At 46.5% G+C, this 24,304-nt stretch overlaps 1 protein-coding gene across 1 annotated transcript in view; it reads left to right on the forward strand.

The window, feature by feature from the left end:
* The window catches only part of LOC143298789 (UDP-N-acetylglucosamine--peptide N-acetylglucosaminyltransferase 110 kDa subunit-like), a 41,053-nt gene extending 38,051 nt beyond the window's left edge, over positions 1-3,002 (forward strand). Inside the window, exon 21 of the mRNA XM_076611751.1 lies at positions 185-3,002. Coding sequence (XP_076467866.1) covers positions 185-359 — 175 coding nt within the window. The 3' untranslated portion in view covers positions 360-3,002. The remainder of the gene's footprint in view (positions 1-184) is intronic.
* The last annotated feature ends 21,302 nt before the right edge of the window (positions 3,003-24,304 follow it).

Here is a 24,304-nt window from a genome sequence, read left to right on the forward strand (position 1 = left end):
TCTTTCTCTGTCTCTGTCTCTCTGTCTCTGATATTAATGGTGACCTGTGTGTGTGTCCCCAGCCTGAGGGCCATGCAGGCCAGGGTGAATCTGGCCTCTCTCTCTCTGTCTCTGTCTGTCTCTCTTTCTCTGTCTCTGTCTCTCTGTCTCTGATATTAATGGTGACCTGTGTGTGTGTCCCCAGCCTGAGGGCCATGCAGGCCAAAGTGAACCTTGCCCGGCATCAGTCCCCGCTGTTCAACACCCAGCTGTACACAGAGAACCTGGAGGACCTGTACTACCGCATGTGGAACCACAAGCAGCAGCATGGCAAGGCCGACCACCTCTCCAACAACGCTGAAGTGCGCTCCTTCTCTTGAGGTCCTCACTACAACCACACAGTGTGAGGACACACCACCTTACTGGTCCTTTTACTTTGGGGGTTGGGGAAGGGGGGGGTTGCATGAGATTTCAGTGACCACTGTTGACTAAGAACAGGTCCACTACAAGCTGACTTTAAAAAAAAAAAAAAAAAACCAAAAAAAACAGTGCTTAGTGCCCACTACAGGCTGGCTGACTGAAGAACAGTGCTCAGTGCCCACTACAGGCTGGCTGACTGAAGAACAGTGCTCAGTGCCCACTACAAGCTGACTGACTAAAAAAATAAACAGTGCTCAGTGCCTGCTGCAAGCTGACTGACTGAAGAACAGTGCTCAGTGCCCACTACAGGCTGGCTGACTGAAGAACAGTGCTCAGTGCCCACTACAAGCTGACTGACTAAAAAAAATAAACAGTGCTCAGTGCCTGCTGCAAGCTGACTGACTTTTTTAAAAAAAAAACAATGCTCAGTGCCCACTACAAGCTGAGTGACTGAAGAACAGTGCTCAGTGCCGGCTACAAGTTGAGTGAAGAACAGTGCTCAGTACCCGCTACAAGCTGAGTGACTGAACAGTGCTCAGTGCCTGCTACAAGCTGAATGGACACCAGTGCCCACCTGTCAGGAGACTGGCCACCTGCTGTTTGAAGGCAGGATGGACTTCTGCGCATCATTGTATCCATGGTGACCAGTCCTGACTGTTTGACCTGATGATGATGACTAACCTGCTCAGTCTCTGTCCCTTGACACACCGCTTCTTAACACCAGTACCGGGAGCTGCAAAACCTGACGAATGAGGTCTTGGAGTTGAAAGTAAATTATTTCACATTGTATACAGACATGATGGGGTACATGGTGACCACAGCTCCAGTGTGGTGTAGCCAACCTGATCCCTGCCTGAGGTGGGCCCTGTGATAGGTGTGGTTGGTTTCTCCCAACCTGCTGCCAGAGGGGACTGGCCTTGTTGACTTGTGCACACACAGTCCGTATGGAGCTGGCTGACTGCAGTGAGAGAGCTGGTCTTCACAGGGGATAAAACAGTGTGACTGCTTCATTGACTGTGTGATATGTGGGCTGTTGCTGAGTGCTGTCTTGTTCCTTGGCATTGTACATTCCTGCATTGAGATCATCAGTGTGCCTGTCTTTTGCTGTGTGTGTGTGTGTGCATGTGTGGTGGTTAATTGGTTGCTTTTTGAGAGGTTGGCTTTTGGAGGGGGGTCAAAGACTAGAGACCCCACTGCTGTTTACGTACAGTAAACCTTGAGCAGTGCAGTCAGCGGGGCACAGTTGCTGCCTTCACGAAGACTGCATTTCATGCCAGAGTCTGTCAGTAAACAGTGGGTGTACATCCCCATTGATCTGTGGCATTGTTCATTTCACTTGGTTTCTACTGTACCGTGCCCAGCACAAGTTTTATTGTGTGGGCAGGACATGATGTTGATGTGGTCACCTTGACTGGTGTGTCCCCATGTTGCCTGCCTTTCTGACCACTCCTCACTGTCTGCTTTCCTGTTGTCAGCTGGTGGACACTTTACCTGGTCATGTGCTGGCCAAACTGTGCTTAACTCTGAATGGTCTGTGTGTTGAGTGTTTGTGTATGTGTGTGGGAACATGTCAGGATTTTTGTTGTTGTTTAGAAGTTGAGATTGTGTGTGTACTATTGTGGGAGCCTTTTATTTTGATTTTAGTTTGTTTTTCCCTGTACACTCCGTGTGGTCTTGTGAATAGCACTGCAAATCCTTTTCTTTGTTTTAAATACACCAAGCTGCCTTCAGAATTGGATGTTTGTACATAAATCATACACTGCTTCTTTGCTTCAGGTGAATTATGAACCATCTTTTTTTTTTCTTAAAAAGAGGTGTTTCCTTTTTTTTCTTTTTTCTTTTTCACTCCTCATTGAGTAATGATAATCTAAGCCTCGTCATTCAGTTGTAATGATTTATAAATCCGAAAACCCATTGAATAATTTACCATTCAGAAACGCAGTTTCCAAGTATTTTGATTGATTGATTCAGATAACTTTCTGTCTGCCGCCCTGTTGATTCAGAACACTTTATCTGCCGCCCTGTTGATTCAGAACACTTCCTCTCTGCCTCCCTGTCCCTCTGTTTAGATTACTATTATATTACTCTGGTTTTTGTTCAGTACATCTAGTCTAAAATTTCCTGATGTTTGTTTTACAAACACAGACACTTTCTGGTCATGGCAGTGTGTGGATTGGGTTTGTATGTGTGGCAAAAGATTTCAGCTTGATGTTCTCTCATCAAGTTGTGCATGTGTTATAAATTGTGTATTTACATGAACGTATTGAAATGGAGTGTGTGCGTGTCCTTCTCCTTCCCCCACACCCCCCATCCCCTTGACTCGTGTATCTGTTTTCTTGTTAACGGTTTACAAGCTGACATTGTGTGCATGGGAATCTTTAACAGTGCTTGGGACTGTATGCAGTAGTGACTTTCGTTTGGATTTTGCTTTGTTTTTGCCCTGTTGGTATCCTAACTCCAGCTTGTACAGTAAACTACAGTACTTTCACAACTGTCTTGGTTCCAAACAAGTATTTATTCTGGGCTGTGTCCGTGATTGTAGTGCCGAATATGGTTTTGTCTTGAGTTGGTTTTATTCCTGGAAATAAATTTAAATGAAAGGATATCACTTTGTGCTGTGTCACTTATTCCTGGAAATAAATTTAAATGAAAGGATATCACCTTGTGCTATGTCACCATAGGGAAAGAAGTTATGAATGTGAATGTAGGACTTGTTGCCTTCGGGGGCCATCCCAACGTTGACTGTCCTGAAGCCCTCTCAGCACAGAGAGTGGAGATGTAACTGGGGCAAGACACTTTCCACTATAATCAAATTCAGGACATAAGCTGCCTCTTGTGTTATGATGGTCACAGTCACGCACAACTATCACTCATACAAGGTGCACAGTAAAGTCAAAATGTCTTCTTGAGCAATACTTTACGCTTAATCCCTGTCGCTCCCAACATATTTTGCCAGGCTCCACACGGAAATTTTCTGGAAAAATGGAAAATTCACACTTCTATTGTAATCTTAGTTGAGTAATATCTCCAGACTATTGAAAATAAAAACATTAAAGATATAGCACCATGCTGTAATCCTGAAGCGTACATCAAATATTCGTAATAGTATATATTTTTTTCTTTTTTATTGATAGCCTTTTTGGTTTTCTGTCAACACTCTCAGAAATAATCCATGTAATATGTTTTTTGTGCAACTTCAGAACATGCATGGACGGGTGCAATAGCCAAATGGTTAAAGTGTTAGACTTTCAGTCTGAGGGTCCCGAGTTCAAATTTTGGTAATGGTGCCTGGTGGGTAAAGGGTGGAGATTTTTCCAGTCTCCTAGGTCAACTATATGTGCAGACCTGCTAGTGCCTGAACCCCCTTCATGTGTATACGCAAGCAGATCAAATATGCACGTTAAAGAACCTGTAATCTATGTCAGCGTTCAGTGGGTTATGGAAACAAGAACATACCCAGCATGCACCACCCCCAACTCCCTCCGCCCCCCGAAAATGGAGTATGGCTGCCTACATGGCGAGGTAAAAACAGTCATACACGTAAAAGGCACTCTTGTACATATGAGTGAACGTGGGAGTTACAGCCCACGAAGAAGAATTAACATGCATGCACACACAGGAAGTGGGTCACAGTGCAGCCCACCAAGAAGAATTAACGCGCATGCACACACAGGAAGTGGGTCACAGTGCAGCCCATGAAGAATTAACACGCATACACACACAGGAAGTGGGTCACAGTGCAGCCCACAAAGAATTAACACGCACACACACAGAGGAAGTGGGTCACAGTGCAGCCCACGAAGAAGAATTAACACACATACACACACAGAGGAAGTGGGTCACAGTGCAGCCCACGAAGAAGAATTAACGCGCATACACACACAGGAAGTGGGTCACAGTGCAGCCCACCAAGAAGAATTAACACGCATGCACACACAGGAAGTGGGTCACAGTGCAGCCCACCAAGAAGAATTAACACGCATACACACACAGGAAGTGGGTCACAGTGCAGCCCACCAAGAAGAATTAACGCGCATGCACACACAGGAAGTGGGTCACAGTGCAGCCCACCAAGAAGAATTAACACGCATACACACACAGGAAGTGGGTCACAGTGCACCTTGGCCCTTTCACCCACTATCACAGACTGACAATAATTCACCACCACTTTACACCGGAAAAAATCAAAGTGAATTCTTGCCTTGCTGTCAGGTCTTCTGCTGTGCTGAGGGAAACAAATGGCATGGTGAGGGTTCATTTCAAATTCAAAATGTGCACACACATTACCAGAATCTACGAAAACCATATGGGTATATTTGAGGGTCCACATACATAAATTATCAACTTATCAAACCATGTGAGTGCATTTCTAAATTTAGGGATCGGTTCAATAATGCATCATGCTTTTTTCTTTTCTTTTTTACATACACAATTATTTGAACCAAAAACCCTAGCAAAGACCAGTAAATGAGTGAGAAATCAAATGTTTGTATTCCACTGTTAGTCACATATGGTCAAATTATCCCAAGTTCACTTCAGTCATATGGGTCAGATTATCCACAGTCCGTTCCCAGTGGGTCAGATTGTCACAGTTCAGTCGCAAGGCCGTGAAGGGTCAACTTTTATCATTAATGTCACAGTTCAGTCACAAGGATCAACTAACGGTATACTGACAGTTCAGTCACAAAGGTAAACAATGGTGTCACAGTTCAGTCACAAGGATCAACTATACTGTCACAGTTCAGTCACAATGGTAAAATATGATGTCACAGTTCAATCACAAGGGTAAACTATGATGTCACAGTTCAGTCACAAGGATCAACCATACTGTCACAGTTCAGTAACAAGGGTAAACAATGGTGTCACAGTTCAGTCACAAGGATCAACTATACCGTCACAGTTCAGTCACAAGGATCAACTGATGTCACAGTACAGTCACAAGGATCAACTATACCGTCACAGTTCAGTAACAAGGGTAAACTATGATGTCACAGTTCAGTCACAAGGATCAACCATATAACTGTCACAGTACAGTCACAAGGATCAACCATACTGTCACAGTTCAGTCACAAGGGTAAACTTTGATGTCACAGTTCAATCACAAGGGTAAACTATGATGTCACAGTTCAGTCACAAGGATCAACCATACTGTCACAGTTCAGTCACAAGGGTAAACTTTGATGTCACAGTTCAGTCACAAGGATCAACTATACAGTGTCAGTTCAGTTACAAGGGTGAACTATGATGTCACAGTTCAGTCACAAGGATCAACCATACTGTCACAGTTCAGTCACAAGGATCAACTATACTGTCACAGTTCAGTCACAAGGATCAACTATACTGTCACAGTTCAGTCACAAGGATCAACTATACTGTCACAGTTCAGTCACAAGGGTAAACTATGATGTCACAGTTCCGTCACAAGGATCAACTATACAGTGTCAGTTCAGTTACAAGGGTGAACTATGATGTCACAGTTCAGTCACAAGGATAAACTATACTGTCACAGTTCAGTCACAAGGATAAACTATGCTGTCACAGTTCAGTCACTACAGTCAAGACAGAGATACTCCACAAAGAACCCCCCACATCAAAACTGCCCAGTGGGTACAACCAAGACAGGGATACTCCACAAAGAACCCCCCACATCAAAACTGCCCAGTGGGTACAACCAAGACAGGGATACTCCACAAAGAACCCCCCACATCAAAACTGCCCAGTAGGTACAACCAAGACAGGGATACTCCACAAAGAACCCCCCACATCAAAACTGCTCAGTAGGTACAATCAAGACAGGGATACTCCACAAAGAACCCCCTACATCAAAACTGCCCAGTAGGTACAATCAAGACAGGGATACTCCACAAAGAACCCCTCACATCAAAACTGCCCAGTAGGTACAATCAAGACAGGGATACTCCACAAAGAACCCCTACATCAAAACTGCCCAGTAGGTACAATCAAGACAGGGATAGTCCACAAAGAACCCCTCACATCAAAACTGCCCAGTAGGTACAATCAAGACAGGGATACTCCACAAAGAACCCCTACATCAAAACTGCCCAGTAGGTACAACCAAGACAGGGATACTCCACAAAGAACCCCCCCCACCCCCACCCCCCCCACCCCCCCAATCAAAACTGCCCTGTAGGCACAGTCAAGACAGAGAATGACCCACAGTTTGTCTTCTCAGCTTCACTGAGTTTCATTTTCAGTGTCATTTTCTTGAGGAAGCGGCACAGCATTTAGACAAATCCTTTTACTCTCCAACACATCTGCTGGGCAGATGCCTGAGCAGCACGACCAAACAGCACTTGTCAGGCCTTGAGTACATGCATGTATATTTGTGTTACCACAGTGGATTTCTTCTGCACAATTTTACTACAGGACAACACTTCTGTTGTCACTGGTTCTTTTTCAGTGCGTCAAGTCCGTGCTGCACACTGGACCTCAGTTCATCATCATCCCATCCAAATGGCCACATGCTGTTTGTTTTTCTGGTTACAATTTTAGAAAGGTTTAGAATTCGATTTGAACCTAGACCCTCGCAGACTGCAGTGGCAGGTAAGTGTCTTAACCATTCTGCCACTTCTCTCTCTTAGTCTTTCTCGATAATGGCATCGAACGTATTTTCACACTCACTGACAAAGCATTTACACAAATAATTAAAGTTTAGAAAGAATCAGACTGTCGACAGTGATTGCCATGTTAATGTCCCATGACGTCACACTGTGAGAGGGGGTGGGGCTAGGAGGGGGAGCACAGCGCCGTTTGAATGTCCCATGACGTCACACTGAGAGGGAGTGAGGGAGCACAGCGCTGTTTGAATGTCCCATGACGTCACACTGAGAGGGGGTGGGGGAGCACAGCGCCGTTTGAATGTCCCATGACGTCACACTGTTAGAGGGGGTGGGGGAGCACAGCGCCGTTTGAATGTCCCATGACGTCACACTGTTAGAGGGGGGGGTGGGGGAGCACAGCGCCGTTTGAATGTCCCATGACGTCACACTGTTAGAGGGGGGGTGGGGGAGCACAGCGCCGTTTGAATGTCCCATGACGTCACACTCTTAGAGGGGGGTGGGGGAGCACAGCGCCGTTTGAATGTCCCATGACGTCACACTGTTAGAGGGGGTGGGGGAGCACAGCGCCGTTTGAATGTCCCATGACGTCACACTGTTAGAGGGGGTGTGGGGCAGCACAGCGCCGTTTGAATGTCCCATGACGTCACACTGTTAGAGGGGGGGGGGGGGCAGCACAGCGCCGTTTGAATGTCCCATGACGTCACACTGTTAGAGGGGGGGTGGGGGAGCACAGCGCCGTTTGAATGTCCCATGACGTCACACTGTTAGAGGGGGGGTGGGGGAGCACAGCGCCGTTTGAATGTCCCATGACGTCACACTGTTAGAGGGGGGGGTGGGGGAGTACAGCGCCGTTTGAATGTCCCATCGTCACATCTCATGACAAACCAAGGTGTGTGTGCCTTACCCCCTCCTTTTTCTCCCACCACATTCAGCTGGACAGCGGTGGGGGTTGTGCGGATTGCACGGGAATCTCATGTGTCTCAGTTCAGGCTGTCACTGAGCTGAGATCAACCTTTCCTCAGCTGGTCAGTCAGTGACAGAATTCTGGGCTTTTCGCCCGTGACTGGCATTGGAGGCAGTGGTGTCTGCTTTGGCTCTTCAGAGCTGTTTGCCCTGTTCTGCACTCGTGAGTGGGGATAGTTTTTCCTCCGAGTGTTTGGTGTTCTTCGGTCGGTGTTCTGTGTTCCATGTCTGTCAGCGTCTGGGTAGCAGTACCCGCCTGAAAGGTGAGACGAGACTGGACGGACAGTTCAGCCATGTCGTTTTCGTCCTTGTGTTTGTAGAGTAATTTTGTCTGTTCGTTATGTTCATGTCCGTGAATGAGAGAAGGGGGTAGAGGGGGGTGGGGTGGGGGGGATATTTAAGTAAATACAATATTTTTGCTCTTTTATGTGCATGTGCCGGATATGTATGCATTTTAAGCATACATTTTATTTGAATGTTGTGACATGATTATTCATGTGTTTTGAAGGGGTTCAACCATAAAATCTCGATATATTCAGTTTTCCTTATGAACCCCCTCAGTGATTGATGAGCATTATATATATATATAATATAAAGGGGGTTAGGGGGTGCATGCGAGATGTAGTACCTCTAGAGGGGGGGGCTTGTCACGCTCTTCCTGTTGGTCCCCACCGGCACCCAGCTCTCACCTATGGGTCCTAGAAGCTGCTAGCATGCGGCAGCGCCCAACCCCGGGCAACGGCTTTGACAGGCTGGCTAAACTAGGTGAGGGTAGCCGACGGGTTTCAAACCCACGGGGAGTTAGGGCTTGTCTACCCAAGCATGTGAAGACTGGATCCGGTGGACTCTGCGGAAGAAACCTTCTTGGTTCAACGGAGAGGAAGGCGGTTGCAGCAGAGCACTGTGGAGTGCTGAGGGCAGGATGAGGCACATAGGACATCCTGGTCATCCGCTGCATCCGTTTCCATCTCCAGTCTTTTTGGACTTCGTCTTGCCACTGGATACAGAGGCTCTCGGACAAGAGTGAGGTCAACGGTGCGCAACTCCTCCTCACTATAAACAGTCATCGCGCAAGTCATCAGTCATCCTCGACAGCGCCACCATCCCGTCCACACTGCGTCAGAACCTTCCGGGCGCGGATTGGCCTGACCAGTCATCTGCGCACCCACAGAGCCCAACCCACCCACCCCCAGGATGACTAGATGGTCCTCGTCGATCCCGACGGACGAAACACACACACACACACACACACACACACATATATATATTTATTCACACACACACACACACACACACACACACACACACACACACACACACACACACACACACACACATATATATATATATATATATATATATATATATATATATATATATATATATATATATATCTTTGTGTGTGTGTGTGTGTAAGTCGCACTGTATGTGATACATAAGCTAGAACGTTCCGAACTACTACTTTGCTTATTTATCATTATCTTATTTATTTATTTATTATCATTTTATTATTATCATTACTACTTTTTATATCATAATTATTATTTATTTATTTATGTAAGCTTATCTATTATTTATTCACCTTTTTTTCTTTTCTTTTTCTCAAGGCCTGACTAAGCGCGTTGGGTTACGCTGCTGGTCAGGCATCTGCTTGGCAGATGTGGTGTAGCGTATATGGATTTGTCCGAACGCAGTGACGCCCCCTTGAGCTACTGAAACTGAAACTGAACTACCCCTTATCCTTTTGCTCTTGGGTGTGGCTTCGTTGTCAGCCTTTTTTTTTAACATAATTAATTTAGCATAAGACCTTTACATGTCAGTTCCTTCTGAAATAGATCAGCTGATTGAAATTGAAATATTCTATAGCCTGTGTTGAGCAGAGAGGGGTTAAACGGAAGTTTTGTAAGATTTGTTGTTTTCTTTTATGAATTCTCGGCTAGGTACTCTTTTATCTAATTGGGTGGCCCCAAAGTGAATGCTACAAGTGGATAATAGACTATATACAGTGCTTTCAGTGTTCCCCTTTCCGTGTCTTCCACTGCCTTCCACTGACCATCCACTGCCTTCCACTGACCATCCACTGTCTTCCCTGGACTTCCATGGTCTAGGCCTCCGTTGGCTGCTGCCGCCTGCCACTGCCTTCCACTGACCATCCACTGCCTTCCACTGACCATCCACTGACCATCCACTGCCTTCCACTGACCATCCACTGACCATCCACTGCCTTCCACTGACCATCCACTGCCTTCCACTGACCATCCACTGCTTTCCACTGCCTTCCACTGACCATCCACTGCCTTCCACTGACCATCCACTGACCATCCACTGACCATCCACTGCCTTCCACTGACCATCCACTGCCTTCCACTGACCATCCACTGCCTTCCACTGACCATCCACTGACCATCCACTGCCTTCCACTGACCATCCACTGCCTTCCACTGACCATCCACTGCCTTCCACTGACCATCCACTGACCATCCACTGCCTTCCACTGACCATCCACTGCCTTCCATCACCAGCGTTCTCTGGCCTGGTGCTCGGCCCTCTCTGCTTGTGGCTGTCTGTTCTTCGTCCTTGTACTTAGTTCATTTCCAGTCTCGTCGTCACTGTTCTTCGTCGTCGTCACATACTGTTCTTCTTCGTCGTCGTCGTCACTGTTCTTCGTCGTCGTCGTCATTGTTCTTCGTCGTCGTCGTCGTCACTACTTTTTCATCATCGTCGCAACCTCCTTACCTTCATTATCAATGTTGTGCTTGTTTCCATGTCGTCTCCACACATACTCACCCACACACTCGTGTGCTAAATCATTTATTTTCCTTCCAGAAGTGAATTTAATTCTCGAGACCATTGGCCTTCACTTGGGGATTTTGTGGTTATTTCCACGTTTTGTGCCATTCCATACCCTTTAACCAATTTGCTGGATAACTTGTCTTTGTAGTAGTGTGCTCTGTTTTCCGTCGTCTATTGAACCCTCTGTATTGCTTGCTCCATGTGCTGAATAAATATATATTGAACTCTTATTCTGTTAGTCTGTCACGGCTCGTTGGCGATCGTTGTGCTGTTCGTGTGCAACTCTCTTCAACTTCCCTTCTCCCCCCTCTCTCCCTTCTCCCCCCTCTTCCCATCTCTCTCCTTCACCTCCCTCTGTCCTAAGTGCGAATGCACGTGCATATCTGGGGACATGTGTGTGGCATGTCTCTTCTCAACATTTTTTAAACTCTGAGCGAGTTCAGAAATCTATCTAGTTAGGAGAGAAAGATTCCCTTGGGCTGTTGATGCCGAGCTTTGAGGAGAGACGGGTCGCCGTTCCAGCGTGTGTGCTGTTGGGTGCTGTTGGGTGCCGTTGGGTGCCGTCAGTGAAGTTGTGGGGGCGTTTTCCTTGTCACCCCTTCTTCGGTGTTAATATGTGGGTCTGTCTGTGGGAGGGGGGTGGGGGAGCACAGCGCCGTTTAAATGTCCATGACGTCACAGTTACTGTGGGAGGGGGGTGGGGGAGCACAGCGCCGTTTAAATGTCCCATGACGTCACAGTTACTGTGGGAGGGGGGTGGGGGAGCACAGCGCCGTTTAAATGTCCCATGACGTCACAGTTACTGTGGGAGGGGGGTGGCGGAGCACAGCGCCGTTTAAATGTCCATGACGTCAGTTACTGTGGGAGGGGGATGGGGGAGCACAGCGCCGTAAAATGTCCCATGACGTCAGTTACTGTGGGAGGGGGGTGGCGGAGCACAGCGCCGTTTAAATGTCCCATGACGTCACAGTTACCTGGGAGGGGGGTGGGGGAGCACAGCGCCGTTTAAATGTCCCATGACGTCTGTTACTGTGGGAGGGGGATGGGGGAGCACAGCGCCGTTTAAATGTCCCATGACGTCAGTTACTGTGGGAGGGGGGTGGGGGAGCACAGCGCCGTTTAAATGTCCCATGACGTCACAGTTACCTGGGAGGGGGGTGGGGGAGCACAGAGCCGTTTAAATGTCCCATGACGTCAGTTACTGTGGGAGGGGGATGGGGGAGCACAGCGCCGTTTAAATGTCCCATGACGTCAGTTACTGTGGGAGGGGGATGGGGGAGCACAGCGCCGTTTAAATGTCCATGACGTCACAGTTACTGTGGGAGGGGGTGGGGGAGCACAGCGCCGTTTAAATGTCCCATGACGTCACAGTTACTTGGGAGGGGGGTGGGGGAGCACCGCGCCGTTTAAATGTCCCATGACGTCACAGTTACTGTGGGAGGGGGTGGGGGAGCACAGCGCCGTTTAAATGTCCCATGACGTCACAGTTACCTGGGAGGGGGGTGGGGGAGCACAGCGCCGTTTAAATGTCCCATGACGTCAGTTACTGTGGGAGGGGGATGGGGGAGCACAGCGCCGTTTAAATGTCCATGACGTCACAGTTACTGTGGGAGGGGGTGGGGGAGCACAGCGCCGTTTAAATGTCCCATGACGTCACAGTTACTTGGGAGGGGGGTGGGGGAGCACCGCGCCGTTTAAATGTCCCATGACGTCACAGTTACTGTGGGAGCGGGGTATAGAGTGGGGAAGGGGTAGCAGGGTGCAGCGTGAACTGTCAGTTCAACAGATAACATTTTGGCAGGTCCCTGTAACATTTTGACATGTAGCTGACAGGGCATCGTGTCTACCAATGTTCTCTTGCACCTTGCCGCCCCCCCCCCCCCCCCCCCCCCCCCCGCACGCCCCAACCCCCCACATACACACACACAGCTGAAAGCCATTCATCAATGAATAACAAGACTGCATAATGAGCAGCAATAATAAAATACTTCAGGTTTAAAGCAAGGCTACGAGCACAAGCAGCAATTGATGAAGCTTTCCCACATTGACACCATATAAACAGTATGTGGTTTTGTGTTCATTACCAATACACTTGGATCAGCAGAGCACTTTGCACAGAGGTCGAAAACAGAAGAAAAGAACCAGGAGTCATGCCCTGACTCTGGGTGCCTAGAATGTTCGCACCCTTTTGCACAGAGACGCTGAGGCCTCGATACCTGCCACGTGAGTTCGGCCGTATTTTCTTGACTGTTGTGTACGCCCCAGTCTTTGACCAGGCATCTGCTGCACGTGCAGGAAGGACGATCGCAGGTGTTGTTCGCGACCTTCAACTCATCTCTGCTGACGCCCCGTGTTTTATTGTTGGAGATTTTAATCATTGTGATTTAAAGAAAGCCTTACCTTCTTTTAAACAATATGTTACCTGCCGGACCAGACTGGACAAGACAATCGATCTGTGTTACGGGAACATTCCTAATGCCTACAAATCTGTTCCCCTTGCACCAGTGGGTGTATCTGATCATGATGTTGTTCATTTAATCCCAGCCTACAGACCAAAGATACAGACAGAGCCGATTGTGAAAAAGAGTGTGAAAGTTTGGACGTCAGAGAGTGTGGATGAACTGAGAGGATGTTTTGATTGTACTGATTGGAGTGTGTTGACTGACCCATGTGAGAATGTTCATGAAGCAGCTGATGTTGTTACATCTTATATCAGTTTCTGTGAAGACATGATAATTCCGACAAAAAATAATTAAACTTTTCCCCAACAACAAACCATGGATCTCAAAGTCTCTCAAAACAATTTTAAACGAGAAAAAGGTAGCGTTTCAGTCAGGGAACAAGAAGGATAGGAAATTGATACAAAAGAAGCTTAGAGGTGAATTACGAAGGGGACAGAGGGAATTCAAGTCAAAAGTAGAGCAACAGTTTCAGACGGGAAGAATGGCAGATGCATGGGATGGGTTAAAAATTATCACTGGAGAAACGAAAAGGAAAACAGTAGCTTGTAAAATGGAAAAGGATGAACAGATTGATTTTTCAAATAAACTGAATGATTTCTACTGTCGCTTTGAAAGGAATGATCTGGGAAGGGAACTGGATAGTGTTATCTCACAGTTGCAGGAAAAGATCAAAGATAGGAACACAGGTGAAGACTTTGAGATCGATGCAAAAGTTGTTGAATCTTTATTTTTAAAACTGAATGTCACGAAGGCAATTGGCCCCGACAATATCTGCGGAAAATTACTGAAAACATGTGCTTCCCAGTTGTGTGACGTGTTCTGTAAAATTTTCAACTGGTCTCTGAAGGACTGCTCTGTCCCCAGCATCTGGAAAAAATCTACTATCTGTCCTATCCCCAAGAAAAAGAACCCAGCCGCACTAAATGATTACCGTCCTGTTGCCCTGACTTCAGTAGTGATGAAATGCTTTGAAAAAATTATTCTCCGACATCTTCTTTCTTTCACTGAACAGCAGCTTGACTCTCTTCAGTTTGCTTATAAAGCACACAGAAGTACTGACGATGCTATCCTAACTCTCCTTCATAATGCTTTCCTTCATTTGAATAACACGGGATCTTTCGTTCGTATCCTTTTTGTTGACTTCTCTTCTGCTTTTAACACAATACAACCTCATCTCCGTGCCCTCAAACTGCTAGGCATGGATGTTGATCCGAAGCTTACTCTTTGGATAATAAGTTTTCTTGTCAATAGAACTCAGTCCGTCCGCTTTCATTCTGCCCACTCTTCTCTAAAATCTACTTCTACTGGTGCACCCCAAGGTACAGTGCTGTCCCCTGTTCTTTTTACACTGTACACAAATGACTGCAGAGGCACGGAGGAAACTCCTGTCATAAAATATTCTGATGATTCAGCAATTGAAGATCTGTCCAACTCTGATGCTATTTATTTCAGTGAAATTAAAAAGTTCTGTTCCTGGTGTGAGAAAAACTATCTGGATCTCAACGTATTGAAAACAAAAGAAATGTTAATAGATTTTCGGAAAGACCCCTTGCCTGTAGCTGACCTTGTTATTGATGGTCAAACAGTGGAGAGGGTCAATGAATATAGATATTTAGGGACCATCTTAGACAATAAGCTGACTTTTGACAGAAATGTTGATTCCATTCATAAGAAATGTCAATCTAGAATTTTTTGTTTACAGAAGCTTAGAAATGTTGGTATAAATTCAAATATTCTTCAAAGTTATTATCGATGTTGTATCGAGTCTGTGCTTACAGTTTCATTTATGTGCTGGTATGGAAGTTTGGGAGTGAGGAGTAAGCGTGTTTTGAACGATGTCATGAGTGTATGCAGCAAAATTGTGGGAGTGAAACAAGCTAGTATGCAAGAGCTGTATGAAAGTCGAGTGGTTAAAAAAAGCAGGCAGATAGCAACTGACGACACCCATATTTTAGCAAAGTATTATGAGCTATTGCCATCAGGACGACGCTACAGAACTTTTAAGTTGAAATCCAGAGCTCTGAAGACTTTTATTCCACGTTCAATCCACCTTTTAAATTCTTGAGAACTCTGTGTGTGTGTGTGTGCGCGCGCGCACTCTCATGTGAGACGTGTGAAAGTCCGTGCATGATAGGCTGTACCTTGTTCTAGTTGTGTGTGTGTGTGTGTGTGTGTGTGTGTGTGTGTGTGTGTGTGTGTTTACTGAGCTTAAAACGTGACAATTGGTTGTAATGAATGTGCAATATGTAGGAAGAATAATGTGCAATATGCAGGATGAATGTACAATGAATATGTCTAATGCTAACGTCCATATTCTAAATATATTTCTGTTTAATAATTACGATGTAATATTAATTGCAATGTTTTTAAAAGCGAATATGTGAAATGCTTTTATTTGAGAACATATGTTTATTACTCTTGTTTGATCAAGTTATCCGCGTGTGTGGGGTGGGGGGGTGTGGGGGGGGGGTGCGGTGCGGGTGTGTGCTGATTATCTGGTTGTGGTTTTCCGCAATTCATCTTTATTCTTATCTTATCTGTCTATTATAATCAATGTGCAGTATAGTAGGCTATGTTTATAATTATATTCAAATAATGTTTCTTAATTCTTTCTGTTTTTACATTAAGAATACTAGTTATTACCTGCAGTGTGTGGATGTATGTATGAAACGATGTATGTGATATTTTTTACATTTGTATCTTCGTAATATTTGTTGGGGCTGTTGTTGGCTTTTACAGTTATGGTCCCCATGTTGTTTACTTGTCTATGTTGTGATAATGCACCTGACCAAATTTCTCCAGTTGGAGATAATAAAGTTATTCTTATCTTAGACGACAGACCAGAAAGGCGCACAGCGCTCATTGCTAGAATGCTTGATCGCTACCAGGTGGACATAGCAGCCCTGAGCGAAACCAGGTTTGCCGGTGAAACCCAGCTGGAGGAAGTTGGAGGGGGCTACACCTTCTACTGCACTGGGAAGCCAGATGGCACCCCAAGAACCTCAGGCGTGGGCTTTGCCATACGAACCAAACTTGCACGACAGCTTGACAGCCATCCACGTGGGATAAACGATAGGCTGATGAACCTGCGTCTGAAACTGTCCGAGGATCACTTCGCCACAGTCATCAGCTGCTATGTCCCGACGATGACCAACCCTGATGACATCAAGGAAGCTTTCTATAAGGAGCTCAACCGCACCATTTCAGCGTTAGACAGAAAGTACAGGCTGATCATCCTTGGGGATTTCAATGCCCGCGTCGGCGTGGACTTCTCCTCGTGGCCAAAAGTCCTAGGACAGCACGGCACTGGCAAGTGCAACTCCAACGGACTGCTTTTGCTCTCGCTCTGCGCGCAGCATGGACTGACCATCACCAACACCCTCTTCTAACAAGCGGACAAGTACAAGAACACATGGATGCACCCCCGTTCCAAGCAATGGCACATGCTGGACTATGATTGTCCGGCAGAGGGACAGAGGTGATGTTTCCATTACACGCTGCATGAGAGGAGCAGCCTGTTGGTTGGACCATCGCCTGGTATGCAGCAAGATGAACATCAGTCTTGCACACAAGCTCCAACCAGCCAGGCAGAAACCCCCTAGGAAGCTGAACATCCACCGCCTCCCTATCACCAAGGACGTGCTGCAGCAGCAAATCCAAGCAGCTTTCCAAGAAATTCCTGCATCAACTGATGTAGAAGAGGCATGGAGCACCTTTAGAGATGCTGTGTACACAGCAGCAGCTGACACACTCGGCTATGTACAGAGGAGCCACAAAGCCTGGTTTGATGAGAATGACTCTGGAATCTCCAAGCTCCTGAACACACTGCATATATGGCTTCAGGATCACATTTCCGATAAAGACTGCCAGAGTAAGGAGAACCAGTTCTTGAAAACCAGGCAACTCCTACAGAAGAGGCTGCGTGAGATGAAGAACACCTGGTGGGAGAGAAAGTCCGAAGAGCTTCAGTCTGCTGCTGATGCTCACGACATGAAGACCTTCCATGATGGTCTCCGAGCTGTGTATGGGCCGAGAGTCACAGGATCAACCCCTGTCCGAGCCTTGGACCAGACCACCCTCTTGACAGACAAGAAAGACATTCTTGCCCGGTGGGCAGAGCACTTCAACACCCTCCTCAACAGGGACTCGTCCGTATCTGACGAGGTAATTGCAGCCCTCCCACAGCTACCAGTCAATGACTCGCTAGCTGCCCCCCCTCCAAGGCCGAGACCCGGAAGGCACTGAAGCTGACAAAAGCACCAGGAGCGGATGGAATCCAGGCTGACATCTACAAGTATGGCGGCGAGGTGCTGACAGACAAGCTGACCGCCCTGTTCCAGTCTATCTGGCAGAGGGGGGAGGTCCACCAGGATTTCAAGGACGCTTCAATTGTCCACATTTTAAACGGGAGACAAAATATCCTGCGATAACCACCGTGGAATCTCACTCCTCTGCATGACCATGTCTACAACACAGTCATCCCTGAAGCACAGTGTGGCTTCCGCTCAGGCAGGGGAATATGTGACATGGTGTTTGCCGTACGCCAGATGCAAGGGAAGTGCTGTGAGCAGAACAAGGAGCTCCACATGGTCTCTGTAGACCTGACTAAGGCCTTCGACACGGTGAACCGCCGTGGTCTGTGGAAGATCCTCCTAAAGTTCGGCTGCCCAGGGAGCCTAATCCAGTTGATTGCGTCATTCCATGATGGCATGCAGGCGAGAGTACAGGAAAATACTGACATGTCGGATCCGTTCCCTGTAGTAAATGGAGTGAAGCAGGGCTGCGTCCTGGCACCCACACTGTTCTCCATTCCCTTCTCTGCCATGCTGATTGACGCCTTCCAAGACTGTGACCGGGGCATCTGCATTCAGTTTTGCACAGATGGCAAACTTTTCAACTTGTGGCGACTCCATGCCAGGTCCAGGGTGTTTGAGAACTCTCTCCTCTTCGCTGATGACTGCGCTCTTGCTACACACCCCCATGAGGACATGCAGTTCATTATGGATAGGTTCTCAACCTCCTGCAGGCGCTTTGGACTCACCATCAGCCTCAGCAAGACCGAGTCCACGTACCAACCAGCTAGCTCACAGAACGCCAGTGCCTCCCCCCCACCCCCACCTGCAATCAAGATCGATGACACAGAGATCAAGTCAGTCGACAAGTTTTGCAACCTGGGCAGCACCCTATGCAGCAACGGAGCCTTGATGCAGAAGTGACGCTGCACATCGCCAAGGCCAGCTCCGCCTTTGGCAGACTCAACAACAGGCTGTGGAACAACAAAGGCATCAGGCTCAGCACCAAAATCAAAACCTACAGAGCTGTTGTGCTGACCACCTTGTTGTACTGCTGTGAAACATGGACGACGTATCGCCGTCACATTCAACAACTTGAGCAGTTTCACCAGAGATGCCTACGAAAGATCCTGAGCAAAGTGGCAAGACAGGGTCTCCAACCTCCAGGTCCTAGAGAGGAGCAGCCTGCCCAGCATCGAAAGCCTGCTGATCCAGTGCCAGCTACGCTGAGCAGGCCACGTTGTCCGCATCACAGACAGCAGGATCCCGAAGATGCTTTTGTATGGCCAGCTGAAGGAATGCCACCGCGAACTTGGAAGACCCTGCAAGCGCTTCAAGGACACCTTGAAGACAAACATCAAAGCCTGTGACATAGACATCGCTTCCTGGCTAACTGATGCCCTTGACCGCTCTCGCTGGAGGATGCTGTGCTCTTATGGCATAAAGACGTTTGAAAACGCTGGCCATTAAGGAGAAGCGTGAGCGAAGGAAGCAGGGCTGAACTTCTGGAGATGTTTTCCCTTGCAACACCTGTGGGAAGTACTGCGCATCCAGAATCGGCCTCTTCTCCCATATGAGGACACACACCGACAGATAAGTTTGCCTGTCTACTCATCCGTTGGTCCGACGGGAGACTCCATCAGTGTCTATGCTCTGTCTCAAGAAACAAATAATTATATCTGGGAGTTGTAGTGTCTGTGCTCTGTCTCAAGACACTAATAATTATATCTGGGAGTTGTGTCTATGCTGTCTCAAGACACTAATTATATCTGGGAGTTGTAGTGTCTATGCTGTCTCAAGACACTAATTATATCTGGGAGTTGTAGAGTCTGTGCTCTGTCTCAAGACACTAATAATTATATCTGGGAGTTGTGTCTATGCTGTCTCAAGACACTAATAATTATATCTGGGAGTTGTAGTGTCTATGCTGTCTCAAGACACTAATTATATCTGGGAGTTGTAGTGTCTATGCTGTCTCAAGACACTAATTATATCTGGGAGTTGTAGTGTCTATGCTGTCTCAAGACACTAATTATATCTGGGAGTTGTAGTGTCTATGCTGTCTCAAGACACTAATAATTATATCTGGGAGTTGTAGTGTCTGTGCTGTCTCAAGACACTAATAATTATATCTGGGAGTTGTAGTGTCTATGCTGTCTCAAGACACTAATAATTATATCTGGGAGTTGTAGTGTCTGTGCTGTCTCAAGACACTAATTATATCTGGGAGTTGTAGTGTCTATGCTGTCTCAAGACACTAATTATATCTGGGAGTTGTAGTGTCTATGCTGTCTCAAGACACTAATAATTATATCTGGGAGTTGTAGTGTCTGTGCTGTCTCAAGACACTAATAATTATATCTGGGAGTTGTAGTGTCTGTGCTGTCTCAAGACACTAATTATATCTGGGAGTTGTAGTGTCTATGCTGTCTCAAGACATTAATTATATCTGGGAGTTGTAGTGTCTATGCTGTCTCAAGACACTAATAATTATATCTGGGAGTTGTAGTGTCTGTGCTGTCTCAAGACACTAATAATTATATCTGGGAGTTGTAGTGTCTGTGCTGTCTCAAGACACTAATAATTATATCTGGGAGTTGTAGTGTCTGTGCTGTCTCAAGACACTAATAATTATATCTGGGAGTTGTAGTGTCTGTGCTGTCTCAAGACACTAATAATTATATCTGGGAGTTGTAGTGTCTATGCTGTCTCAAGACACTAATAATTATATCTGGGAGTTGTAGTGTCTATGCTGTCTCAAGACACTAATAATTATATCTGGGAGTTGTAGTGTCTATGCTGTCTCAAGACACTAATAATTATATCTGGGAGTTGTAGTGTCTGTGCTGTCTCAAGACACTAATAATTATATCTGGGAGTTGTAGTGTCTATGCTGTCTCAAGACACTAATTATATCTGGGAGTTGTAGTGTCTATGCTGTCTCAAGACACTAATAATTATATCTGGGAGTTGTAGTGTCTATGCTGTCTCAAGACACTAATAATTATATCTGGGAGTTGTAGTGTCTATGCTGTCTCAAGACACTAATAATTATATCTGGGAGTTGTAGTGTCTGTGCTCTGAGCGAAAGGGATCGAATCCCACACTACCCCTCCACTTGACCTTGAGTGGCGGTCTGGACGCGAGTCATTCGGATGAGACAATAAACTGAGGTCCCGTGTGTATCATGTACTTAGCTAAAGTTAACGACCCCACGGCGACAGGAGTTGTTACTATCAATACAATGGTAAGATCAATTCTACGTGTGTGTGTGTGCGTGCGTGCGTGCGTGCGTGCGTGCGTGCGTGCGTGCGTGTGTGTGTGTGTGTGTGTGTGTGTGTGATACCATACGATATAATGCTAAAATTTTTGCATGATCTGTTCATCCTTCTTCCTCCTGCTTCCCCCTCTTCCTCTTCCGCTCTTCCACCGAATTCCTCTTCCTCTCTACCGAATTCCTCTTCCTCTCTACCAAATTCCTCTTCCTCTCTACCGAATTCCTCTTTCCTCTTCCTCTCTACCGTATTCCTCTCCCTCTCTACCGAATTCCTCTTCCTCTCTACTGAATTCTTCTTCCCCTCTCTACCGAATTCCTCTTCCTCTCTCTACCGAATTCCTCTTCCTCTCTACCGAATTCTTCTTCCCCTCTCTACCGAATTCTTCTTCCCCTCTCTACCGAATTCTTCTTCCCCTCGCTACCGAATTCCTCTTCCTCTCTACCGAATTCTTCTTCCCCTCTCTACCGAATTTCTCTTCCTCTCTACCGAATTCTTCCTTCTACTCTTCTTCATCCTTCCTCTTCCCCTTGCTCTTCTCTCCCATCCTCCACTCTCCCTCCACTTTCACCCCCTCCTCCTCCTATTCTTACTCCTCTTCTTTGTCTTGCTTTTCTTCCTCCTTTTTTTGTTTTTTTGGTTTTTGTTTGTTTGTTGTTGTTGTTTTTGTTTGTTGCTTTTTCTCCTTTCTGTTTTTTTCCCCCCTATTTTTAATAGAAAAAATAGCTTATCGGTTTTTGCTACAGATCTTTTCTCCCATATCAATTTTTCATGAACACTGACAGTCACACATTTACTCCTACCTTTTCCTTATTACCTATCGTCTGACGCAGCCCGCATTGCCCCAGCGTGTCCTGCTGTGTGCATTCTGAGAACTTTTGACGACTGTGTACACATTAGTCTGGGCCAGTTTATTATTGCTCTTTTGTGGTTTGCGATGTCAAGTTTTGAATCTTTCATCCGTACAACGAATTCATCCTCAACGCTGAGTTATCTCCTGCTCTCCTTCCTCATCCTTCACTCTGTGCTCCAGACAGCCAAGGCTCTGACAAACTGACAGATTACAGCCACAGTCAAAGTTCTATCTATATCTGTGGCCAGGTGTGCTGTCACACCTGTTACACCTCTGAGTTCTGACAGTCGATATGATTGGCTGGTGCAGGTGTGAAGCTGATGGGTGTGGACGTTCAATAAGCCTGCCCTTGTGCAGAACAATATAACGATCAGCTGTTTTTAATTAAACTACGTTGTCAGTCGGCCGTGAGAGTACGTGTGCGAGCATAATTGTGTGATGGACCTTATTAACATGTCAGCAGTGTACAGTTACCATGTCGATGGACAGTCGTTTCACCGCCGTTATTCAAGTTCTACGAACGTTTTAGCTTTGACGAAGAGTATAAATTCTTTTAAGTTTTCCGGCCTACTCGAGCCTGGCACATCTTGACATCATGAGTCTTTCTTCTTTTGCGTTCTGTGACTGCAACTCTGCGGTCACTCGTGTGACCACTGGGTTTTTACGTGCACAGCCGTTCTTACCCCACCAAATGGGGAGTCCTGCTCCATTTTCAGACCGGCCGGTACCACAACTAAGATTTGATATGACTATTTTGTGTGTGAACCGAGACACAGTCTTCACCACTTCTACCCCGCCCATTTCGTTCAAACCCCGGCCACGGCTAAGTTCACTTCCTTGAAAGCATCCAGCTATTCTTCCCATACCACTATCTTTTTACCAACAGTTTAGCCACCACTGTAAAATGAATAAACAGTTCAACTTCTGCTGTGATATAATACACATTTTTGCTATTACCATCAGAATTGAACATTGGAAATTCAGTAAATTTCGTAGAGCGACATAATTATAGTAGCACCCTGCTTTAGCTGGTTCATTTTCTGCAGGTCACCACCCACCCCAGAAGAATGGAAACGTAGGCCTAATTTCAGCCTGCACAGCCCAACAAGATTATTGTGATGCAGGCCACCACCCACACCTGAAGAATGGAAACGTAGGCCTGGACAGCCCCACATCATCATTATGATGCAGGCCCCCCCACCCCCCACCCCTGAAGAATGGAAACGTAGGCCTAATTTCAGCCTGCACAGCACCACATCATCATTATTATGCAGGCCACCCCCCACCCCTGAAGAATGGAAACGTAGGCCTAATTTCAGCCTGCACAGCACCACATCATCATTATTATGCAGGCCACCCCCCCCCCCCCCCCCCCCGACTCCCACCCCTGAAGAATGGAAACGTAGGCCTAATTTCAGCCTGCACAGCACCACATCATCATTATTATGCAGGCCACCCCCCCCCCCCCACTCCCACCCCTGAAGAATGGAAACGTAGGCCTAATTTCAACCTGCACAGCACCACAAGATTATTGTGATGCAGGTCACCATCCGCCCATGCAGACTGAATCTTCCGTAAAACCCAGTAATTCTTCGAACAAAGTATCGTTGCAACAGGTCTGATCATGAGACATTGAAAGGTCTGACGGCAGTATGCAGATCAATGCCTCTGTGTGTGCGTGTGTGTGTGTGTGTGTGTGTGTGTGTGTGTGTGTGTGTGTGTGTGTGTGTGTGTGTTTTGATGTGTGCGTTCATGCGTACGCGTGTCAGTGTGTGCCGTGTATGCATGCGTGTGCTTTGAATAGAAGATAAGAATAAAACGCTAGGGCCTTGCACACACACACACACACACACACACACACACACGCACACACACACACACACACACCGTGACAATATCTGACACAACCTAAATGCGCGTATTTGTCATGATGAGATTATGCAATCACTATTTGAGCAGAATTGAAGCTTCACTTCTTTGATTATTTTATTTCATTTCAGTTTTCAGTTTAGGACATTACAATGACTCGATTTCTGTGTAGGCTACCCCTCTCATGGCCTCAAATCCGTGTAGGCTGAGAAACGCCTAATTTATCTTGTCGAGAAATGCCTCATTTTAGTGTGCTTGTCAGTTGAGAAATGCCTCATTCAGTATATATGAAGTTGAGAAAAACCTACAGAGCTGTTGATGCTGTTATTCACAGCCTGATCAACTCCATACTCGCTTCATCCCTTGATGCTGTTATTCACAGCCTGATCAACTCCACACTCGCTTCATCCCTTGATGCTGTTATTCACAGCCTGATCAACTCCACACTCTTCATCCCTTGATGCTGTTATTCACAGCCTGATCAACTCCACACACACTTCATCCCTTGATGCTGTTATTCACAGCCTGATCAACTCCCCACACTTCATCCCTTGATGCTGTTATTCACAGCCTGATCAACTCCACACACACTTCATCCCTTGATGCTGTTATTCACAGCCTGATCAACTCCTCACACTTCATCCCTTGATGCTGTTATTCACAGCCTGATCAACTCCACACACACTTCATCCCTTGATGCTGTTATTCACAGCCTGATCAACTCCACACACACTTCATCCCTTGATGCTGTTATTCACAGCCTGATCAACTCCACACTCTTCATCCCTTGATGCTGTTATTCACAGCCTGATCAACT

The sequence above is a fragment of the Babylonia areolata genome, chromosome 24 (genome assembly GCF_041734735.1).
Source record: "Babylonia areolata isolate BAREFJ2019XMU chromosome 24, ASM4173473v1, whole genome shotgun sequence".
In the NCBI taxonomy this organism is placed as follows: domain Eukaryota; kingdom Metazoa; phylum Mollusca; class Gastropoda; order Neogastropoda; family Buccinidae; genus Babylonia; species Babylonia areolata.